Source organism: Astyanax mexicanus, chromosome 12, assembly GCF_023375975.1.
Source record: "Astyanax mexicanus isolate ESR-SI-001 chromosome 12, AstMex3_surface, whole genome shotgun sequence".
Taxonomy (NCBI): Eukaryota; Metazoa; Chordata; class Actinopteri; order Characiformes; family Acestrorhamphidae; genus Astyanax; species Astyanax mexicanus.
Window position 1 is genome coordinate 21,474,156 of NC_064419.1, and position 24,186 is coordinate 21,498,341.

The following is a 24,186-nucleotide window of genomic DNA, read 5'->3' on the forward strand; positions in this document are numbered from 1 at the left end:
TCGAATCGAATCTCACTTTTTTCTGGAATACTTATGTATTACAGTGGCAGGTAGGGGTGTGCGCAATAATATCGACAACATTTTGAATATTGTGAATTATATTATACCCTGAAATATCGTACCATATCACCCACCCTTAATTATCACATCAGGGTACTACTTTTTTGCTGTTATCAGCAAAAGACAAATGCACAATGTTCTCAATTACAATTATACAGATGTCTGAAATCACCCGGAAGTCGCGGGAGTCTATTGCATATCAACAATGGCTCCCTGATGCCCTGGGATCAGATAAAATCTCCCAGAATATAGCAGGTACATGCAAGCCACACAGACTTTTTCCCCCAATCATGTGTGGGAAAGAAAGGGAGAGAGAGAAAGGCGCTTCCCTCCTGTGCATATTCGTGAACAGCATGCAAAACAGAGAGAGGGATCTGATTGGCCTGTTCTCTGCAAAGACTCTGTGAGTCAGCCAATCAGTTTTTAGCATGGGCAGGCGGTGTTTTTTTTCCTCCTGAACAGAGGCATTCAGGAGCATCATGGCTCCTATTAAAACTCATTCCACCTCTGACTACTCTAAAATCTGTCTGGTAAAAGTAAAAAAACAATTAAAGTCTTCCATCCATCCATCCATACATTCATCCATCCATCCATCCATCTATCTATCTACCCTGTTATGTTCTCATTTGGTGTGCGTGCAAGGTAGATTTATTTATTTATTTTTTTGGACAGGAGATCTCCTCAGACAGCCAGCGCCTGCCTGTTCTATATGGTGTCTACACAGCCCCAGAAGATCTTTCCAGCCACTCTTTTCCTCTGTTTCATCTTATCACAGACTTTAGGACACTTAAGGACTGTTTGAAACACAAGGACTGTTTGCTGTGTTCATGAAGGACACAGAGCTGAACAACACCATGAAAAGAACTTGTTGTTCAGACAGGCTGGAGCTGATCACGTCATTGGAACTGGACAACAAGCTGTTAACTGGACTCTGCTGACATAATCATATTGATAAATTCTGTTCAATCACATGTTATTTGCATAAATGTATAACTGCTTGGATAAAGTCTGAAGGGTTCTCTCTCTCCCTCGACTGGCTTTATTTTCTTTCTCTCTTTCTCTTAAATCTCTATCAAGATTTTATTACACTATGTGTTGACTCGTTGATGTACTTTTACTATTTTCTAATATATATTTAATAATTTTTGTTCCTTTTATATATATCTGTAATGCTGAAACAATGTTTCCAGTAAACTTTAATATATATTTTAAATTTTAAGCTCTGACTCATTGGTCATCTTTTCATGTTCTGGGATTTCTCACATCTGAGTTTTATCTAATTCATGCTGTGGTAAATTACTCTACAATGGAGATATTTGGAGTGCATTATTAGTATTATGACATTCTGGATCATTGACTTCTGTTACAAATTTGATAAAAATTATTGTATTTTTTAATATCTCAATTAGGGGTGTGCCATATCATACTGTATGCAATAATAACATTTAGTTTTCATTTTTTCTGTCATGTCACCAAGAGTATCGTTATCACGAAAAATTTAGGGCCATATCGCCCACTCCCAGTGGCAGATCTAGGATTTTTCTGAGTAAGGGGCTATCAAGGGCCACAATATTCATAGAGGAGGGGCCAAGTATTATTTCACCACGTTTAAACACTTGAATGTAAGTTTAAAAAGTTAACACAATAAAATCTATGAAGTTATTTTTGTGCCAAAAGTTTTAAACAAACAAATAAATCTGCAATCAATTTAAGGATTAAAAGGAATCTCTTCTTTGCTACTATTTTTTGCTACTATATGTATATATTTTCGATTGCAGATTTAATATTTTTGTGTACATTTTTTTCACAAAATTAACTCCTTGCAAAAAAATTAAATCTCCTTTCCAATTTTACATGCAATTTTACTGTGCATAGAGAAAATAAGTGACAGGACAGGGGCATTTCGAAGGGCCAATCAGATTTTAGCCGGGGCCATTGTCTGCCGCATTAGTATGTTTCCCCGCCCCTAGAACCTCCAGTGATGAATTTTTAATAAGTTCAGTACAAACTGCTTTTTAAATCATAAGACTAGTCCAGGTGAATGAACTTTAAATAACACTCTGATATTTAACACCTTTGAATTATAGAATTTAATATCACACATTTTAATGAGGGATGCATTAAAAAATAAGATACGAAAAAAAATTATACCAGATCACAGATAAGTTGTTTATGTAATAATAATAACGAATAAATAAATGAGTCTGAATGAAACGTATAATGATCTCTTTTTTTTTTTTTTTACTTCAAATGAAACTCTAAACTTCTTTACAGCATCCAAAATAAAAGCATGCTGTAACCTGCAATTAATAAATCTTGAAAAAATGGTAACATTTGCTATACAGGTATTTATCATACCTTACAGCCTTTACACTGACAGTACAAACAAACAGATACCTCATAATACCTTCTAATAGATGTTTTAAATCGTTCTTTGGAGAAATGTTCATTATTATTACATGAAACTTTAATCTGGTAACCTTATAATAATGTAAAATTCATTAAGACTCAATGCTGTTCGAACACTGGAATCATTTAAACAAACTGATCAAAAGATTCAGTTCAATAATTCACATTTGTTCAGGTGCAAAGGGTGAGCATGAGTCTCTGAACACCTGGGGCATGGTTTCTAAATTGCCATGCTCTCTGGAAAGATGGCGGAAGTATAAAGTAAATATGAAAGATGCCTCATATTCTAACTAATACTTAGGCTACAAGGTCCTATTGAAGGATACAGTATGTCTTATATTCAGGGGCGCAGATGGAAATTTTGAACTGGGGGGGACCAAGCTGTAAAATTATATATATATATATATATATATATATATATATATATATATATATATATATATATATATATATATATATATATATATATATATATATACGTATATATATACGTATATATATATATATATGTACGTGTATATATATACATACATATATATATATACGTATATATATATATATACGTATATATATATACATACATATATATATATATACGTGTATATATATATACACGTATATATATATATATGTATGTATATATATACACGTACATATATATATATATATACGTATATATATATATATATATATATATATACGTATATATATATATATATATATATGCTGCAATAAACTTTAGAATATTGTTATTGTTATATGTTATGTTTTTTGTTTCTTCATTGCTACAGCCTAGGCAAGACCAGGAAGACAATGTTAAACGCAGTGTTTAACGCAGCTCCGCCCTCCGGCTCAACTTTATTCAAATAAATCCGGCCGCCGCACTGTGTCCAGTCCAGCCAATCAGGGAAAAGCAGGCTGCGTCCAGCCAATCAGGGAAAAGCAGGCTGCGTCCAGCCAATGAGGGAAGAGCAGGCTGCGTCTTCACACACACACACACAAGCCTCTTACACACACACACACAGACAGAACAGGCGCCTTTCAACCACAGAAGAGAAGCTGAAAGCGGCAGAATATGGATTTATAGAGCTATAGGTTACAGTGAGGTTGGTAAAAAAATAAAAATATTAAACTTATGACTGTCTACTTCTGTTGCTTCGTTTTAATTCAAAAACGAGCAAGGAGATCCAGCGCAGCGGATTGCGTTGAAAAAAGTGCTAGTGGACACGTACCGTAAGGAGCTGGTAACTGCCTCTGTCTGTAGTCTACAGGCAGTTACCAGCTCCTTAGAACCCCGGACTTGAGAAGGTGCGTTAAATTTACATTGGAACTGGAACACGGAGCTCCGAACAATGTAACCTCTGAACTGAACGCTTCCTAGTTTAAAAACGAGGGCATTGTGGAACACAGAATTCCACAAACGTACAGTTAATTAAATTAAAACCCCAACGTTTATGTTTGTAGATGATAGATTTCGGATGAGGTCACTATAAATCTGGGGGGGACATGTCCCCCCCCCCGTCCCCAGTGCCATCTGCGCCCATGCTTATATTTAAGTAAATGAAAGAGCAGGGAAAAGACGACAAAGTCTTAATGTAAAAAGATTTATTCAAAATACAAAGTCTTTTGTGGAGGAAAAGATGTATTAAAGTTTAGACAGAGACAAAGGAACAGACAAATATTTATTCAGCTGGGTCAAATCCTGGTCACCTTCCTTTCAGAATCTGTTCTGGGCTTTCTCCTCCTTCAGAAAACAAAGACATTCAAACATGCCGGATTATATTCTGACCAAAGGTGTGTAAAGACAGAAAGTAAAATGACAGAAAAATTTAATGACCCCAAAAGTGCTCAAATAGCCCAGACTGTATAACCTAACCATCACACAAAAATCTTTGTAATACCCAAAAGGTAACGTTTCTTGTAGAAAGAAAGAACATATGGAAGGCAATGTAAAATTATTTTGTTTCAAATCATTTTGAAGCATTTCTAATTGTCTATTCGGCATGATTCTTCATCTTGAAACAATGTACTAGTGCATGTCGAAAATTTTAAATATCACTGAAAAGTTATTTTATTTCAGTAATTCAGTTAAAACTGTAAAACTCATATTATATAGATGTATTACATACCTATTTTAGAGTTATCCATTTTAAATATTTATTTATTTTATTGTTCATGATTATGTCTTACAGGGCAAAAATCTGTATCTCAGAAAATATGAAGATTACATAAGACCATATATTATATAAGTACTTTTGGCAGTGTGGGCAGTGTGCCAAGTCCTGCTGGAAAATGAAATCTGCAACTCCATAAAAGTTGTGAGGAGATGGAGGCATGAAGTGCAGTAAGATTTTCCAGGAAAGCGCTGCACTTTGGACTTGATTAAAACATGATTATAATATGATGGTCTGGAGAGCCGTGTCATTGGCTGTTGTTGTTCCACTGTGTTCTATCAAGTCTAAAGTTAGTGCAGGTTTTTTCCCCCCCAAAAAAATCCTGCAGCACTGTATGCTATCACAATAAAAGAAACAGATGCTTAGAACAGATCACTCTGTGTGTAATACAGCCATATAATATGAGTTTCACATTTTCAACTGAATTACTGAAATAACTTTTTCAATAATATTCTATTTTTTGAGATGCACTAGTATAGAGCAAACTGCTACATTTAAATGATGTATATATAAAATATATAAACAGGTGGAAAAAGTAATGAATAGAAATAGAATTTTATAAATTGAATAATGTTATTCAAAATTCCTCAAACACAGCAAATGAGGACAAGATCCTCATATCTGCTGTGAAGCATGGAGGTGAAATGAAAGATCTTTCATTCATTCTGAATGTGCACAAACTGTCACTGAAGTTGATGTGTGTAAAAGATTTAACATTTTAAAAGCCTTTACCTTTATAGCTTCACCCAGTTCAACTAATATTTCTTCATATCGACTCTCCAGGCCGCTGAGATGCTGTGGTTTAACTACGTGTTTCTGTAGACCAGGACTTCCAGCATTCAGCAACATTTTTTGAAACCTTTTCATCTATATTCACACATGCGCACACATACATACACACACAGGCACACACACAGAGAACAACACATAACAAATTAAAAACTTTGTACAAATGAAAGAACATAGTAATGAAAGATCATGTTAATAAAACATGACGTTTGGTTTTGTCTCACCTGTATTGCTAAGAGGAACGTGAAGGCCACTCCAGCTTGTCCTGCTCTTGCTGTCCTTCCCACCCTAAAATAATCATTAAATATATGACAGTCATATGCTTATATGAAAGATTAAAAAACAGAAAATACTTACTGAGAAAGATTAAAAAGGTCCTGAGGCCTGATTTTAATGTATGGACATTTAAAACTTTAGTAATTATACTTAATTTATGTGCTTAAAAGCAATATTGGGCCAGTTTTCCAGACAGGGATTCATCCTAATCCTGGACTTTACAACATTCTAAATGAAGATTCTTTATCAAAAAGGAAGATGATGATTAGACCTAATCCCTGTTCAGGAAACCAACCCATTATGTAGCAGCAGTAGCTTAACCAACCCATTAGGAAGCAGCAGTAGCTTAAATTAACATATTTGGAATTTGTTGATGCTCCACTGACTGTAACAGGGAGAATTACATTTCTGTCATCGTCAGTCTGATCTGCAACTGAACTGTAGTTTATTGTACTCCTATAACCTGCATGAGGCATATAAAAAGAGAACTGCACACCTCTGCGAGTCATATTTACCTTTCCTAATGATAAGGTTCTTTATTATGTAATCCAAACAAAGCTTATCAGTGGGGGACTGTAAAGAAGTACACATAATTTGTTACTATACTGGGTGACAACTGTATTTTTCGCACTAGAAGTGCATTTAAAGTCCTTTAATTTTCCCCAAAATATGTATGAATTCTACCAGTCAGGTTGTCAGGAGCAGTAAAGCTACTCCGCTAAAGTGCAGCGTAATACAGGAGTTTCAGTTCTCAACCGAGGCTGGAGCAGTGTTATCATTACCCGCTAACCTAGCTAAGCGCTAGCTCTTTTTAGAGGCGAGTATATTGGCCTGTAGCCTGCTGCTAAATCTGATTTGAGTCACTTTAGCCTGGTAATGTGAACTTAGCCAAAATGTACAAGACCAGCGAGGAAAGCACCCCTGGAAAAAAGCGCCAGAGCTGCTTCCAGCTTTCAGCTAACAGACTGTCTAGCCTGCTGTTCCTCTGCTGTTTAACTGTCCTGTTCAATGCTGTGCTCTGAAGCACTTCTAGCAGCAAACAATAGATCATTTGCTATCATTTGCTGCCTGTAGAAATGTTAGAACTGTCTTTTCAGCTGTAAAGGAAAAATAAATACAGGAGGTTATGCTGGTTTATCCAGTATAGAGTTTAGCGCTAATAGCCACTTGGTTTTACTTAATAGAAAGATTTTGGCTTCAATGTTTTTAGTGTTAGACTAATTAAACATTCTATTAAAGGATTGGTGAACAAAGAGTACCATTAGAGTTTTTCCATCTAAAATGAGATAATTAAACAAGAGTCTCCTTGCATATTAATCATGGTAAAATACTTCATCTTTGGAAATAAATAAGAGGCCAGATTAACAAGAGGAAGATGGATGATCACAAGACATCAAACCAAGCTGAACTGCTTGAATTTTTGCACCAGGAGTGGCATAAAGTTATCCAAAATCAGTGTATAAGACTGTTGGAGGAGAACATGCCAAAAAGCTAAAAACTGTGATTAAAAACCAGGGTTATTCCACCAAATATTGATTTCTAAACTCTTAAAACTTTATGAATATGAACTTGTTCTCTTTGCATTATTTGAGATCTCAGTTTCTCTGTACTTTTGTCACCCATTGTTAAACTCATCTCTCTAGCCTGGATTCAAGACATCCAGCAACAAATTGATATTTGCCTTAGATGGTAAAAAAAAAAAAAACAGTTGACATACCTGTGGATGTATGTCCTGATGTATTGTGGTGCATCATAATTAATGACGCATTTAACTGCCTTTATATCGATCCCCCTGGCGGCAGCATCAGTGCTGATCAACCTATTGGAGACACAGTATTGGCAAGAATTTGACATTGTGATACACAACACGACACAGGTGTTATTGTGATACTGCAAGTAAGGTCATATTGCAATTGCTCAAATCAAATTTTAGAAAAAAGGCATAGTATATGTGAAAATGTTTAATGTCTTGTGGAAAATCTCAGGAGGATATGGACATTTCAATGGCTAAATACAGCACACAGTAGACAAAAAATTGATTTTATTATGAGTGGTAACATCGGTCTGCAAAAAAAAGAGGCTGAAATTTTCAGACCACCAAAGAGCAGATAACTGTTTGTAATTTTTTAGAAGAGGAGGGAAAAAACACAGATCTGGATGAGAAAAAATACCCCAGGACCCCATGTGTATTTAATCCGGCCTGAATATGGTTTTATACCCCACGCTGAGACTCATCCAGATGCTGGTAGAACTAGAACTAGAACAACTGATAAAGAGACGAACAGAGAACACAGTGTACGCACATTGCAATCTTTCCCTGTTCAAAACTCTTCAGAGTTTTCTGTCTTTCTGTCGGACTGAGTCTGGAGGAAAATTCAGCCACTTCCACTCCTCCATAGAACTTCAACAACAGGAAGAGCCTGAGAGAGAGAGAAAGAGAGAGAGTAAGAAAGAGAAATATTTTACTTGGAAATAAAATAAATAAATAACTATATTACTATATTGGTTACTTTTTTTTGCTTGCTTTTTTTATATCTTTTTCTCCCCAATTTTACAAGGCCATTTATCCAACCCACTCATTAGGACTCCCCCATCACTGCCTCAACACCAGAAGGATGAAGACTAGCACATGCCTCCTCCGACACACGTGAAGTCAGCCACCACCTCTTTTCGAATGGCTACTCAGAGGGCGCTCGGAGGAAAGTGCAGCGACTCGGTTCCGATACATCAGCTCACAGATGCCTTGTGCTGCAGACATTACCCTTTAGAATGATGTTGGGAAAGGGCGCCATCTACCCTCCCAAAGAGAGCAAAACTAATTTTCCTCCCTCAGGATTTTGGTAGCCGATGGCAAGCTATATGAACAGGATTCGAACCAGCGATCTCCTGATCAGGGTGGCAGCGTTCTGAAGAAATTATGCAGATTTTAATAACAAAATTATGCAGATTCCGAACTCTATGTTTACATTAGATTAAGTTTCTTAGAAATGTTCTATGGTTAGAATTTCTGAAAGCCCTATATTGACATTTCTGTCCATCCGCATTTTATTAAATTTTTTTAAATTGGATTTACTGGATAATTCACCCTAGAATTAAGTATAAATATTTAACATTGCAACAGCAAAATAAACGTATATTTTCACTTGAAGTGATCAATTTTTTTAGATGATCTATTTTGAATAAATTAACTTTACTTTGTAAAATTATTTTTAATGTATATATTTGTTTAGAATTTAACATTAGGAATTTGAAGTTTTGTATAAAAAAAAAAGAAATTAAAATAAATAAATAAATAAATAAAAAAAAGCCTTCCAAAAACAGCACACCAAAATGCAAGTTAAAACTCTAGATTATTTAATCTAATTCAGCCCAGAGTTTCCCCAGCCATAACTAAAGCATGGTATAAACTAATAAAAATATATTTCACTCATATCAACTAAATAAAAAATCAGGACTTTTATTATGATTTAAACCATAAAAAGCCTTTTAAAAATGCTGTGTACAAGGTTGCTATTCTTGTCACGGGAACAAACTTGATTAAAATTAAGTTTCAATATAAAATGAATATAAACTGATCAGATGTCATTTCACACTTGCATTTATTTACATAATTACTGAAGAGGTACAGCTAACCAACCCTAATAACTGTAGACCTGCAATGATTAACAAAATAATTACGCAACAATTCATCAGAGTTCTATGTGGAGCTGTGCTGTTACCTGTGTGCAGCTTCTCTGGAGTTTGTGAAGCACAAGACGGGCTTGTACTTCAGCCGGAGCAGGAAGTGGAGGATGAGGAGAGGCTTCTTGTTCATAGTGCTGGGAACATAATACTCCTGCGGTGAGCAGAACAGTGTGTTAGCTAGGCTAATCGAAACAACAGCGTTACATTTTATTAAAACATTGCTTTCTCTCACTTTTAAATGCTAAATCTTTCAGTATTGGCAGCACAGATTTAAACAGATGGTTGTTGTTTGCCAGGTGGTTGCTTTGGTGTTGCTAAGTGGTTGGTTAGGTATCCTAGGTGGTTGCTAAAGTCGCTAATTTGTTAGTGTAGTCAAGATGGTTGCTTTGGTGTTGCAAGACCATTGCAAGGTATTTACTCGCATGTAACTATAGTTCTGTGGTGCCGGATGACCACCAGAGTTGCTTGTCACTCAAGCAGAGATGGGTATCATGGCAATAAAAGGGTCCCTTTTATAGAACTTTGTTGGTACAGAGTGCACAGAACACCATACACTACCAAAGAACAGAGTGCACAGAGTGCACAGAACACCATACACTACCAAATTATAGTGTAATTTATAGTTTAAACACTGTATATAACTCTTTGTCTAAAAAAGCCAAGACTTATCCGAAATGTATGCACTCTATATAAATCCTATGAACTTCATTTCCCGCAAATATTACATTTGTCTGCTATATGATATATTTAACTGAATTTAACTGAACAAGCAATGGTTTATAATCTGTTTCCGTGTGGGTTTTGTGCAGGGATTGTGAGTTTTAAAGAATTGTGTGTTGATTTTCTAGATTGAAAGTCTAGATTGTGTCTAGAAAAGTGCTATAAATTGCTGGGTGGTATACCAGTTAATTTAGTATAAACAGAAAAACAGCAAACAGCAATTATTCACTCAGAATGAGACGAATGGAATTACGCAATCAAGCCAAAAAAATCATCTCTTCCCTGGGATGATCTCAAAATCGGTACTTGATACAGAATCATTTATTCAGCACAAGTGGGAAAAAAAAGCAATCTATAAAACTCTAGATACGAGCTGCAAAAAAAAACTTCAAGCGCAGTAACTATAGCCCTGTTTAAATAACCACCATTAGTTTGACTCGAATGCATTAACACCTATGCACCTAAACATGGTACCTTGTGCGAAACCTTAGGAAATTAATTTAACAACATTCAGAGATTATATAGCCCTATCCGGACAAGTTTAGTTTCTCAGGGGGATGTCTGATTATAATATTTTACACTTCTACTCAGTGATAAAACTCTTGCATCCAGACTGCAATTGAAAAAACAGGAGGACCAGTGAGTTTTTTTGGCTTTCTCGGTCACGTGACATCGCGTTCAGTAGCTCCTCCATTTCCACTCACTGTTGTGTTTACGTGGATCTCCGTGGAAACGCGTGCATAGCAGTGGACAAATAGCTATATTATTAAATGCGAGAAAACTAAACTCCGGACAGGACTACAATTAACTATTTATTGTAGAAACCTGGAACAACTATATAGATAATGTCTCCTTAAAAAAAATAAACTGTACACCATTAGGTGAAGGAAACCAGGTTTTTCCACTACTCTTAAGGTCATTAAGGGTGTATATAATTATATATATATACACACACACACACACACACACACACACACACACACACACACACACGTGTCACACATTACATGTCCTCTAAGAAGTAAAGATCCTGGGTTTAAAATATTCAGTACAATTATTTAAGTTTAAATTATTTAATATCTGATAAACTGAGCCTGGGTCAGTGTCTGATCAACAACTGTTGTAAACGTCCGTTTTACTGCCAAGTTGGTATATAACCAGATAGAGGGGATTTATTTCTGAGTCTGGTTTTAACACATGAAAAACAGGCACGTCAGAATTTGAAAATTAACGCATGTAAATGAATGGCGTCTTTCACATCCAGTCCGGCCAGGACCTTTACACGGACACGTGAATCCGTCGTAGCACACACTTCACGCCTGTACCTGCGTGCCCAAATTTCGGATAACTCAGCGCTTTTGCGGGCGCTTACCGCATGGGTTGTGCACGACTACAGAGAGGTTTTATTTATGTTCAGATTAAAATTATAAACTAAACACATACTTTGCGCTGCACGGCGGGGTGGTGTTCTTGGAGATGGGAGAACAGGTTTGACGTATGTCCACCTTTAGCTGTGACTTTACGGCCACATTGATTATAAATCGGATAACCATCCTCGGGTGCGTTCGGCGGGTCTCTGAAATAGTCCCACACTGCTGATTTTAGTTTAGCCTTTTTTTAGGTGGACGGAGATTTGTTTAGTCTGATGCACTTTCTGTTGTTCTCACCGCTGTGTGCCGAGTAGCTGAAGCGGAGCAGAGTTGCGCGTGCGCGGGTGAGTTTCTCCGCTGGCTTGCGTTTTACCGGTAATAAGCAAACACACACGGTATGATAACCGTGCATTTTAATACCATGGTATACCGTGAAACCGGTTACCGCTGCAACCCTAGTTGGTTGAGTGTTGGATTGTAAAGCATTTTTGGGTGTCTAAAAATGCTTTATAATAAATAATTAATTAATTCTATTATTACTGCATCTGAACATATCAGGTATGTTTTTTTGTCAAAACCATCATTAAATTGACTCTGACAGAATGGTTAACATGGTAAATCATGTGAGAAACCTTAGTAAATGAATTAAACAGAGATTATATAAATATGAATATTTAAAGAGTGCCTGTGAGAGAAATATACTTGACCGTGACACTGACCGTGAGACCCTGGGGGAAGTCGAATTTCTCCTCGGTGTGTGTGCTGTTTTGTGTGGACGTGTGCGTGGAGCTGAAAAGCCGTGGCTGGTGGAGCCCCAGCTGCTGGAGTTTCTCTGGGTTCTGGGTCAGAGTGGCTGAGAAGAGAAGCTTCTGCAGTGGCATCTGAGGGACGGACAGACTAAGAGAAAAACATACTGGTACTTTAAAAACAAGTAAATAGCTAAATAATTTTACTAGCTATGGGGTTAATAGAGCAAATATATAATATGCCCATTATTTGGAGTAAGATAAACAGGTGTAGTACTGTTTCTCACTATACTATATATTTTACTTAAACACTTACAAACAAAAGAAGTTTATACCTTGCTACTGTTATTGGGCCTGGCTCCACCCTCTTGAAAACTGATGTGTCTGTGCCACTCCCACTTTTATAGACTGCTTTGATGACCTGATTGAGCCAGGCCTGGTGCATGCTGTCGATCATCCTGTCTGCCTCGTCAATGATCTGAAAAGCATGAACACACACGAGTGCAGTGTTAGTGTTCCCCTTTAATGCTGATAATAAAAATGAAATTTTAGATGTAGTATTTTTTATGTAGCTGGACAGATCCTCACCAGAAAGCGAAGGTGTTGGAGAGAAAAGCTCTCGTTTTTGTTAATGTGATCCACCAGTCGGCCGGGAGTAGCTACTACTATATCTGCTAGACTGCGACACCTCCTGCCCCTGGAAGCAGAGACAGAGCAAAGTAAATCATAGCAGAGATTATACAGGTGAGCCAATTTCTTACTTTAGCAGTTTAGAGAAGAAATTAAGCACAAATATATGATATGGTCTGGCACCCAAAACAGGTGGACAGCAGAGGTGTCAAGTAATGAAGCAGAAATAGAAAAAAAGTAGAAAAAAAAATGTTCATCGCAATTATTTCTAGGACAACATATTACCTGGTTTCTGTAAGGGTTGCCTGTTCTGCAGCAAAAGATTTCTGCCCTGCAGCCATGACCACTTTCAGATCAGTTCCTTCAGCATAAGAGCAGAAAACCTTGTACACCTGCAGGGGAAGGATATTGTTACTACCGGTATGTAAACAATGTAGAGGAATGCAATCCAGGATAGCAATCGAGGTATGAATAGAATTAAAAGGGAAAGCAAATGATGAAGTGAAAAACCTGCTCTGCAAGCTCTTTGGTGGGTAACACGGCCAGGGCGCGAACTTCACACACCACTCGCATCATCAGCGCCTATATTAAAGATTATTATAGAGATTAAACAGTAGTGATTAATGAATTTATGATGAATTATGAGCAAGGCCATGGTGAACACTAGAGTAAGCCATTAACTTGTTGTTGCCCTCCAGTGGGGTTACAGTGGTACTGCTGTAATGGATTTAACTAAGCAAATGATCTGGGGTTGCTGCAGTTGGTCAGGTCTACCTGATTATACTGAATATAGACCAGGTTATTCCATCAATGGATATTTTCTACCCTAATATCACGGGCATATTCTATGAAGCAACTAAGGCCTGTCAATCAATTCTATAATCTCCACAGAATTTTGCCCTGTATTTGTTAGCATTCTATCTGGCCAATTTAATTTTTATGTGGGATGCATAATGGCTTAAGTACGCTATAAAAACACAACGACTTATTCTTCAGGCTCCCACATAATATTCCCAAAACACTTTGAACCCTAAAAAGGAGTCACACAGTGAAAAAGGTTAAGAATTCCTGGACTAGACCATTACGTTGATAAACCTCCAGAAACTAAAAAAAAAAAAATTAATGTAACTCTGCTTCAAGAAGACTCTGAGATTAAAAAACTAAGAGTGTTCAGATCTGTCATCAAAGATAAATGTGGTACTTAGAAGAATCTAAAATATAAAACATTTTCTGGTTTGATTAACCTCTTTTTGTTTATAAAATAATTCTGCATGTGTTCCAGTATGGCCTTAATATAATCTTCAATATTAAATTTACAATGTAAAAAATCATAGAAAGAATACTAATTGAGAAGAGGTGTGTCCTAACTTTTGACTGGTATTGTGCAAATATAGAAAGTAGACCCAGCAAGAGGCATAAGATGATTTTGACCACTGCACTGTATAATCTCAAAAGTACTCAAAAAACACACAAAAAAAAACAAGTAAGTTTGATGCACCTATTAGTGTGTACATCGCGGAGGGTTATTTTAGCTTGTGTGCTCTGCATTTCTGTCTTGCTGCAAGATACTGTTCCCACAATTATATGATAAACAGCACTACAGAGTTAGGGCCTTATATCTGATAAACATTCTATATTGTATGAAAAAAAAAAAACAGAACACATTGTATAAAATAAAATAAAGCTAAACACAGCCACACTAACTGCCTCACCATATGCACAAGGGGCTGAAGCAGGATTAAGTATTAGGAAAATATATTAAAATGGCAACTTTTCATTCAGGAAAACAGTCAAACTATGTAAACTCACAACAAAACACCAAAAAGCAATAGTTAAGACTAGTAGTTAACACTAATTAAAATGCTATTTGAGACTCCCCTATCTAAACTACATGTTTTTTTTGCATCTCTTGTATCTTACCTGTATGACAGGTATAACAAACGCCAGTGTCTTTCCACTTCCTGTAGGAGCAGAAACGCAGATGTCTCTGGGCCTGTAGCCACCTTGACCAATCAGCAGCCCTGAATTCACAGTCTCCAAGATGGCAGGAATTACCTCAGCTTGAACTGATGTGAAAACAACATAGATTTATGAAGTAAACAAGACAAAATACCTGTAAAGAAATCAAGGTTTAACTCAGTTAGCCTTTATTTATTACTCTTTCTCTCAGACCTGGGAAGAAGCTATGGATCCCCTTGGCCTCCAGCTTCTTCTGTAGCGCTGGACAGATGCCTGCTACATCACTCAGAGTGACCAGATTACTTTTAATATCTTTCTCAATCATATCCGGCTCAGCCAGCCACTTAGGCAGGACTCTCTGGACCTATATAACATAACATAACATAACATGGCAATATTACACTAGCATGGCAAAAAAAAAAAAAACACCAGCCAGCAGTCAGGAAAGACTCAAGAAGTGTATGCAGTGACCTTAATAATTGTATGGCTACCTTTTGTACTCTCTTTTTCATATATCCACCCAGGATCTGGAAGCTGTTGTCAGAGGAGATCTTCCTTGGCTCTGTGTCTGAAGGATCAGGGTGGCCATTGGCAGTTTCCTGGCTTTCCTTGGCTTCGACTCCATCACCTGTAGTCTCCTCCACTGCTTCAGCATTCTCTTCAGATGGATGATCTTTAGAAAGAGAGCAATGGAAATTTAGGTCAATCAATTTAAGCTAACTTCTGAGTAAATGTGGAGTCTACAGCTGGTTGGTTTGGCATAGTGTGTATCAACACTGCCTTCCCTCCACCAGTCTTACACACTGCTTTTGGGAAACTTGTTGCCATTCTTGATGCAAAAAAAAAAAAACGGTTCAGCTTGGTTTGATGGCTTGGTAAAATCAAAGAACCTCATAATTTTTAAGTGGTCTCTTATTTTGTTTCCATACTAGTGATCAAAATGGGCAAACCTTGGTATTGAACCATCAGGTATGTTTTCATTAACCTGATGCTTTAAACATTGAGGTCTGAAAGCTCTCCATCTTTTTTGTTATTTCAGCCATTTCTAATTTTCTGCAAATAAAAGCTCTAAATGACAAGCTCTTTTATTTGTAATTTTGGAAAAATGTTGTGTGTAGTTTATGGAATAAAACAACAATGTTCATTTTACAAGCACATACTTATAAACAGCAAAATCAGAGAAACTGATTTAAGAATCATTTTTTTTCCAGAGCTCTATATACACTTCATCCTACCTCTCTATCCCAATAGGAAATATATCCCCTACCCAAAGTCATGAATGCACAACGCAGGGGCTGGGCAAAGTGCTAAAAACAAGGGGTGAAATGGGATTGTGATTAGGGATAAGAGTATCAAGCATAAACCATTAATCCCTTTCACACAAAAATCTTCTATGTGCAGTCTGGGTTTTTTTTTTTTTTTTAACTTTTTGCCATACATGAAATATGGCTATTGCTCTTTAAATAGTTTTTAAATATCAGGATGACTCCAAAATGACTTTTGTATATTGATTTTCAGTTTTTCCGTATCCTCTAAAGTTCCCATTCAAGATTGGAGATGGGAAAAACAAGGTTTTTGTGTAAAAGTTGCTATTACTTTTTGCACAAATTTGAGTTATAAGATTTGGAACTATTTTGCTAATCGCAACTTAGCGACTTGTTTTTAACTCCAAAACAAACAAATACTAATTACTTGTGTCTTGTTCCTCCTCCTTGATAACTGCCTTGTTTTTGTCCTTTATCTTCTTCTTCTTTGGTAAAGTACCAGTTATGGCTTTCTCAGCAGCCTCCACAGAAACAGATATCCCATTAGCGTCCTCCAGCTGCTCAGTGCTTTCCTCCTTCTCTTTCCTCTTCTTTTTCTTCTTGTGCTGTTTCTTCTCTTCTTCTTCTACTTTTTCCGGTTTTCTTTTCTTCTTTCCTGAGGTGATCTGAGTTGTGTCAGCGTCTTGGACAGTAAGCTGCTCTTTAGTAGCGAGACTCTGCTGCTCTCTTGCCTTCGCTTGTTTCTGGAGCTTGGCCAGCAGGGCTTTGGATCGTGACTCGCTGGTCGATTCCTTTTCCTCCTCGTCTCCCAAATACCTGAGAAAGACATAATCAACTGCTGTTGAGGAGCAATGTTCAAGAGCAATGTTTTGGTGATACAAAATGGACAAAAAAGGTAAATATAATAACTTTTTATTTTATCAAGCAGCCCTGCTCTAGGAAAGCGAACAGAAACCTCACTCTTCAAGTCCTCCCTCTTGCAGACTTAAATTACAACCCCAATTAACCATATCAAACATCCTCTGAGAAAATTACAGGCTGAATTACCTACTGTTTTTTACAATACTGTCCATTACACAGAACTGTGGTTGTCTGTTAATTTTAGTCCCCTCTGGACACACATCTCTGAGTTTTGTCACCTTGGCTATTTGTCCACTGCCATGCACCATAGTTACATCGGCGGGTGGAAATGGGGGGAGCTACTGAACGTGATGTCCTGACTGAGAAAGCTTAAAAACTCACAGGTCCTCCAGTTTTTTTCAATTGCAGTCCGGATGCAAGAGTTTTGTCAACTGAAAAAAGCAATTGAAAAAAACAGGAGGACCAGTGAGTTTTTTATTTTATTTTTTTCGGTCACGTGACATCACGTTCAGTAGCTCCTCTGTTTCCACTTGCTGTTGTGTTTACATCGATCTCCATGGAAACACGTGCCCAGAGTGTAATTAAAATGTGTGGCAGTGGACAAATAGCTATTTTATTAAACGTGAGGTGATAAAACTCAGAGATGTCCGTTCAGACGAGACTAAAATTACAGAGTTCAGCGAAAAACAGTAGGTAATTCAGCCTGTAATTTTCTCAGAGGACGTTTGAGAAAAACAGATGGGCGTTCTGGACGAAAATAAAATCACAGAGGACCCCCCAACCCAAAAAAAAGAAAAAATTACCCCAGGACCCCCTAAGAAACTAATTTAGTCCAGATAGGGCTTTAGTGTATGTAAACTAAAAAGTAATAAAACTCTCTCTCTCTCTCATTATTCTGGCATTTGGCAAATAAAAATAATTTTGCTAATCCTAATTGACCTAAAAATGTAAAGGTATATTTTGATTTCAAGTTAGACAGTAAGAAAAACATGCATATGTGTCTTTTTAAATAGTGTATGTAAACTTCTGGTTTCAACTGTAGATTTAGAGCCCCGACCATTCAAAACCATTCAAAACAAAAAAGATTTTAGGCTTATTTGTCCATAGTCAACATTAAACAATGTAATGCAACAAAAATATTAACGTTTATTTAATGTTCTTTGCTATCATGGTATTCTTGGGAAAACCTGATGATTCTGGCACCTGATTGGTTCTGGTGTACCACTATCCTGCCTGTAGTTAAGAGGTCAGGAACCAGCCTAAGCTGTTCCTCAGAAAGTCTGTAGACTATTAGATATATAGAGATTTATGCTAGATACGTTTACATATCTAACGTTAGGAGACATGAGGAGGTTTATAAAGAGCACATACCGGTTTATAGTAAACAGAGCCATCATAGAAATCCACGTCCAGCCCCAGCAGAGACACAGCGTTAGTTTTAACAGCAGAATCAGCGGAACTCCAGCTGATTAAAGTCTAGAAATGTGCTGTTAGCTCAGGCTGAGGAGAGCCATGTGAGCACGGTGTTGTTGACAGTCGCGTAATGATGACATCAGTGTAGCAATGAGAGCGATAGACCACCGGCGGCGCTGTGGAGTCGCTTCTTATCTGAGAAGCCGCTGGAGGGTTTTATAAACTCTGCTCACACCTCAGCAGAATACCTACCACTACACCTGAGGAGTGTGCGGTTCTTCTTGTGGAGAATATCATTACTACAAGTTGCAAGCTAGGACTGCATACACATAAATACAGAACTGAGGAGTTTTATAATGAGAAACTTACAACATTACGTTTTTAGTCTATAATAATGTACTTAAGCAGTGGTGATTTGTTAAAAGTGTAACTATAGTTATGGAACCAGAAAAAGCTGAACCTATTTCCACATAAAATACAATGGCATCTACATAAAAAGAGAATGTTAAGTTTGATAGTAATCCAATGTCTAATGTCCTTCCATAAACGTTGTAAACATTGACATAAAAAATCTCCAGGGATTCATCTTCTAAAAAAAACAAAAAAAAAAACAAAAAAAAAAACACACTGCTTTAGCATTATTCCCCTAACAAAAGTGGTATAAGTGCATCAAAGACAACAAAAGAAAAACACTTAGTAAGTAAATGAAAACAAAATATATCTTTAAATAGTTAATTATACGTATTTATACACTGAAGTATATAAGATGTTGCCTTTAAAAAATATAACAACAATGCTTTAAAGGCAATAAAATCATAAAAATAAATTAATTTTAAAACTATTAAAATATTTAAATGTATACATATTTATGCACATATACACATTTTAATTCATTAGGTTACACATTTTAATTCTGAAAGTATAGCTGCTCCCCAAAATAAATGTACATGAAACAAAGAGGTGTTTACAAAAATACAATAGTTTAATACAATTTAAAGCAAATATAAACAGAAAACGGTTTATATTCAGAGAAGCTGTGGAACAACTCGGTGCTGACCTGCTGATCTGCCTTTTTTTGAAGATTCTGAGTCAGACATGGATAAATACAATATTTATAATTATATACTCAAGGTTTATTCTGAGTTTATTATTGAGGTATTTAGAAAGTACTGGGCTGTGTAAATAAAAGTATGTCTAAAAAAAGCATCTGATCTGTTAATTCAGTCCAGGCTCTGCCCTTTATGAAGTTCTTTCTGAGCACGTGCTAAAGCTGCGTGAAGCCGCGGAGGCTCCGGAGCGGCGCGGCTGTGACGGAGCCAAAACGCAGCGCAGCCGCATCCGGTAAAAACACAAACATCACGCAGAACTGAAAGTGCAGGCTCTGCTCCGCGCCGGAGCGCTTTCAGACTGGGGTTCAGCTCGCGGAAACCATGAAGGAGGAGCTGCTGATTGTGGAGATCCAAAATCACAAGGTTATCTATGACCCGTCACATCCTTTCTATAAAGACAATAATATAGGAATAATATTGCTAGAGTAATGGGTGTGGATGGTAAGTCATTCATTTGGTCCAATAAATGCTAAAAGAAAGCAAATAGTTCGCTCATGTACATTTATTCAGTCATATAGACAGTATTTCACAAAAGTAAGTACACCCTCACGTTTTTGTAAATATTTTTATAAGAACAACACTGAAGATTTGACACTTTGGAACGTACCGTAGTCAATGAACTATGAAGCCATTTCCGTCACAAAAATAAGCAGACATCCCAAGTCTCCCGGAAGTTGCGGGAGTCTACCGCATATCAATAATGGCTCCCTGATGCCTGCAAGACAGATCAAATCTCCTGGAATCTAGAACCAGTGGCCCAAGAGTGAACAAAATCACACACACAGTCGACACAGAATTTTCCTAATTTGCGTGTGAGAGAACTGGAGATGGAGAGAAAGGCACTCCCCTTGTGTGCATATTCATGAAGCGCATGCAAAACAGAGAGGGTTCTGATTGGTCTGTTCTCTGCAAAGAGTCTGTGAGTCAGCCAATACGTTTTAGTGTGGTAGGCAGTGTTTTTTTCCCCTCCTGGACGGGATGTGTTCTGTAAGTAAGAGAAGGAGCATCATGGCCCCCATCAAAGCTCACTTCACCTCAGAGTACTCTAAAGTATATCCATGTCTGATCAAATTAAAAAAGCAATTAAAGTCTTGCCTGCTGTACAATTTGTTACATATATATATTGGGGGTTGGGGGGTACCACCCTGAAATTCATTTTTGCAACATGGGAGGTCTCAATAAAGGTCCTCCACTAATTAAAAATTATGAGGTGGTAAGTCATTATTATAAGGTAATAATTACCATTAATAATTTTAAAATAATGACTTAGTATCTCATAATTTTGACTTAGTACCTCATCATTATAAGATACTGACTTATTATTCTGTAATTATGACTTAATTACTTTTAATTATGAATATCACATTATTATGAGTTAGTATCTCCTATTTATGACTTAGCATCACATAATTATGACTTAATATCTCATAATTATGACATTTTCCCTCCGCATCAGACTTACAATGTTCCATGTGTAAATAAGAAGGAGCAGGCCTGTAAAAATTGGTGTTTTGGGTATAATTCTCTCATACTGGCCAGAGGATATGCGTTATGGCACTTTGTGGCAAGAAAACCTCTCTGAAAATCTGAGATGCAGAATTGCTGCTCTTTACAATAATGGCCTGTACAGCCAGGGCACACTGCCCTCTGGGGAGGTGAAGAAAGTGGACATGGTCTCCCTGACTGCATAGACTTCTCTTAGTGCCCTGTTTCCTCTCATGTTCCTCATTGCGGCCATGTGTCTCCCCAGTTCATCTGCCTTCCAGCAGCTGCACATTCTTACTTGGGGCAAGGAGGAAATTGTGCAGGATGCGTGCTGCCACACAAGTGTGTTCATATTGTTGGGGTGCAGCTTAATCCAGCAAAGGAAAATCCTACAGTGTGACGCCAAAATGCCAAAGGCATTTTTTTAGTTATTGTCTTAGCTCTTGAGAGTCTGTAGTTGAAAATCCTCTTCTTGTAGGCAGGGCTTCAGAGGGAATCATTGAAGTGAGCAGCACCAGGCAGAGAGGTTTTTGGGGGAACATATAGAGCCTAGATGTCTCCATTCCTCTCCCCAAATTTGAACCTGCAAAGCATGCTATTGATCACTGTTGTGTGGCCCAGGCGGCAGATGAAAGCCAGGTTGCTCAGTGAATCCCCAGAAGCCAAGTACCTGTGAAGTAAATAAACAAAAACAATTAAATGTATGATTATTTATTTAATCTGTCTCACTTTTTTCAGTTGATCTATGCAAGACAAAATGGCGGACATTGAGGGACAGTTTTGTAAAGAGCAGAAAAAAGGTGTCTGCCAACATTTTGGGGGGAGGTTCCCAAAGGGAGTGGAAATACACCGACATCATGTCCTTTCTTCTGCCCCACGTATGTCTGTATGAGATGATATAACATTATTGATATCATAATGTTGACAATATCAATATGTTTAGATTCAATGTGCAGATTTCAAAATGAAACGATAGATAATTATTGTGTCTCTGACAAAATGTTTTAGAATAAATAATAGTTGTGTATCCATGTGTGTTTGTTTGGTAGTTCTAAAAGCAAGCTGACCAGTGTTTTGGTAAAGGACGAAAGATCCTCGACACCACTTTCATGTGGATCTGATGAAAAGGCTCCTTTAAGTGCATCAGTGCTACATGAAAGACAGCGTGTCTCTCCCGCACCATTGGCATCAGGGCCTACTCTATCTGCGGAGAAAGACAGGCCCCATAGGTCCCGGAGCCCAAGGGAGAGAGCATCTCACACTGAAACAAGGTGGAGCCAAAGACCACAGAGCTCTGGTGTGGAAGAACGGCTTCTGTCGGACAGTGAAATCGATGAGTGCTACCACTCATCGATTTCTGCCTGGTGCTCTCCCTTGCAATGAGCCTGGTTCCACAACTTCACAGACTGGACCAAACCAGGAGGCAGCAGGCTAATTTTGGAATTCTGAACCTGCTGCATAGCATCGAGAGCAGCACTGACTCAACACAGCAACATCCAACCTCTGTCCATACACAACCCCTCCTACATTCCACATCCTCACTGCACTTCTGCCTAGGCCAGGTACTTTCAGCTCAATTACCCAACACAGGAATTTAATTTATAATGTTATATTTATTTGTAAATAATTGTTTTGCTGTGGTTTGAGATTTACATTTATTTTCATCTACTCTTCCTTTTTCTCCACATTACAGACACCCCATCACTGAAGACTCTCAGGTTCTCTAGCTTAGCCACTCTCTCTCGCACACACATGCACACACATACACACACACACACACACACAACCTGTTTCCTCTTTCCAAGTTGGAATGTTTAAAATATAGGGAGCTACTCTACCATTTATTTATTTAATTAAAGCTCTTAGTTAAACTGAGTAACTTAGCACATTACAATATTCTAAATTAAAAAGCATCAAAACCTTACTATATTATAATACAGATATTATAATACAGTAAAAAAAAAAGTCTAGTTTAAATCTAGTCTGCCAGGACTAAACCACACTGCAGTATTACTGTCTCCCTTTCAAAAACAGAACTACCAGCATTCAAAAATGAATCATAATCTTATTTATGATTAATGACAGAATTGTTTTTGTGTGGCATTTTTTAGTTTGTTTATTTAAGAAAAGATGCATATTTGGAATGGAAATGGAAATCATTTATATGACTATTAATTCTTTTGTGCAAAACAAAATATTTTTGATACTGTTGTTTCAAAAATAAATGAATTAAATACCCTTTAATGGACAACTTGGATGTGTTTTTCTTTTTTTTACTACAAGTATCAGATCTGGACTTGTTATCAGTGGATACTTTAAATTAAATGAATCAGACTTGGGGGGGGGGGGGGGGGGAAATATGCTTTTTTTTAGATTTGTATGATTTAACATTGTATGTCTTTAATTTTAAGGATTAAAGGTAAAACATATTGTGATCAGTAATTCATTGTGTATGTAATGTCAACCTCACCGCAGTCTAAAAGCAAGTCTCTGCTTCTGCTTCTGGTTCTATGGCAGCTCTGTAGTTCGTATTTTGTCTGCTGACAACTTTTTGGAAATGCAGATTTCATTTTCCAGCAGGACTTTGCACACTGCCAAAAGTACCAATTGGTCTTATATAATATTCTAATTTTCTGAGATACTGACTTTTGGGTTTTCATTAGCACTAGATCATAATCAATAAAAGATAGATTACTCTGTGGGTAATACATCCATATAATACATGAGTTTCACATTTTGAGCCATATTATTGAAATTAAGTAACTTTTCAATGACTATCAATTTTTTTTAAATGCACCTGTATATTCTAACATTGTTGGTGGTATGTTTTTTTTTTTGCCTTTTGGGCAACATTATGTAGATCACATTTGTGAGGGCCCTTATGATAAAGGAGTGGTGGTCTGAAAAACAATCCCCCCCAAAAAAATCTCCCAAATATGATTTTATTTCTCTCCGAAAATATATACAGCTCTGAAAAAAGATCACTTAAAAATGATAAGTTTCTTTGATTTTACCAAACTGAAAACTTCTGGAATATAATCAAGAGGAAGATGGATGATCACAAGCCATCAAACCAAGCTAAACTGCTTGATTTTTCGCACCAGGAGTGGCATAAGCAGTATGTAAGACTGGTGGAGGAGAACATACCAAGATGCATGAAACTGTGATTAAAAACCAGGGTTATTCCGCCAAATATTGATTTCTGAACTCTTAAAACTTTATGAATATGAACTTGT

General features: G+C 37.1%; 1 protein-coding gene across 1 annotated transcript; it reads right to left on the reverse strand.

Moving 5' to 3' along the window:
- Positions 1-4,059: 4,059 nt before the first annotated feature.
- Positions 4,060-18,495, reverse strand: ddx51 (DEAD (Asp-Glu-Ala-Asp) box polypeptide 51). Its single transcript, XM_007260160.4, has 16 exons — positions 18,315-18,495; positions 16,510-16,898; positions 15,309-15,490; positions 15,031-15,181; positions 14,779-14,924; positions 13,369-13,440; positions 13,144-13,250; positions 12,817-12,925; positions 12,564-12,706; positions 12,202-12,379; positions 9,428-9,543; positions 8,012-8,128; positions 7,426-7,527; positions 5,657-5,720; positions 5,376-5,510; positions 4,060-4,213 (listed from the first exon to the last, which is right to left on the reverse strand). Exons 1-16 carry the CDS (start codon positions 18,338-18,340, stop codon positions 4,187-4,189), a joined length of 2,064 nt encoding a protein of 687 aa, XP_007260222.3. The 5' UTR covers positions 18,341-18,495; the 3' UTR covers positions 4,060-4,186.
- Positions 18,496-24,186: the final 5,691 nt, after the last annotated feature.

Coding starts and splice junctions, on each gene's coding strand:
- ddx51 (XM_007260160.4), bottom strand. CDS start 18,340: ATGATGGCTCTGTTTACTATAAACCG. Junction 16,899..18,314: donor GCTCTGTTTACTATAAACCG/GTATGTGCTCTT, acceptor TGTCTTTCTCAG/GTATTTGGGAGACGAGGAGG. Junction 12,926..13,143: donor GCAACCCTTACAGAAACCAG/GTAATATGTTGT, acceptor CTCTGCTTCCAG/GGGCAGGAGGTGTCGCAGTC.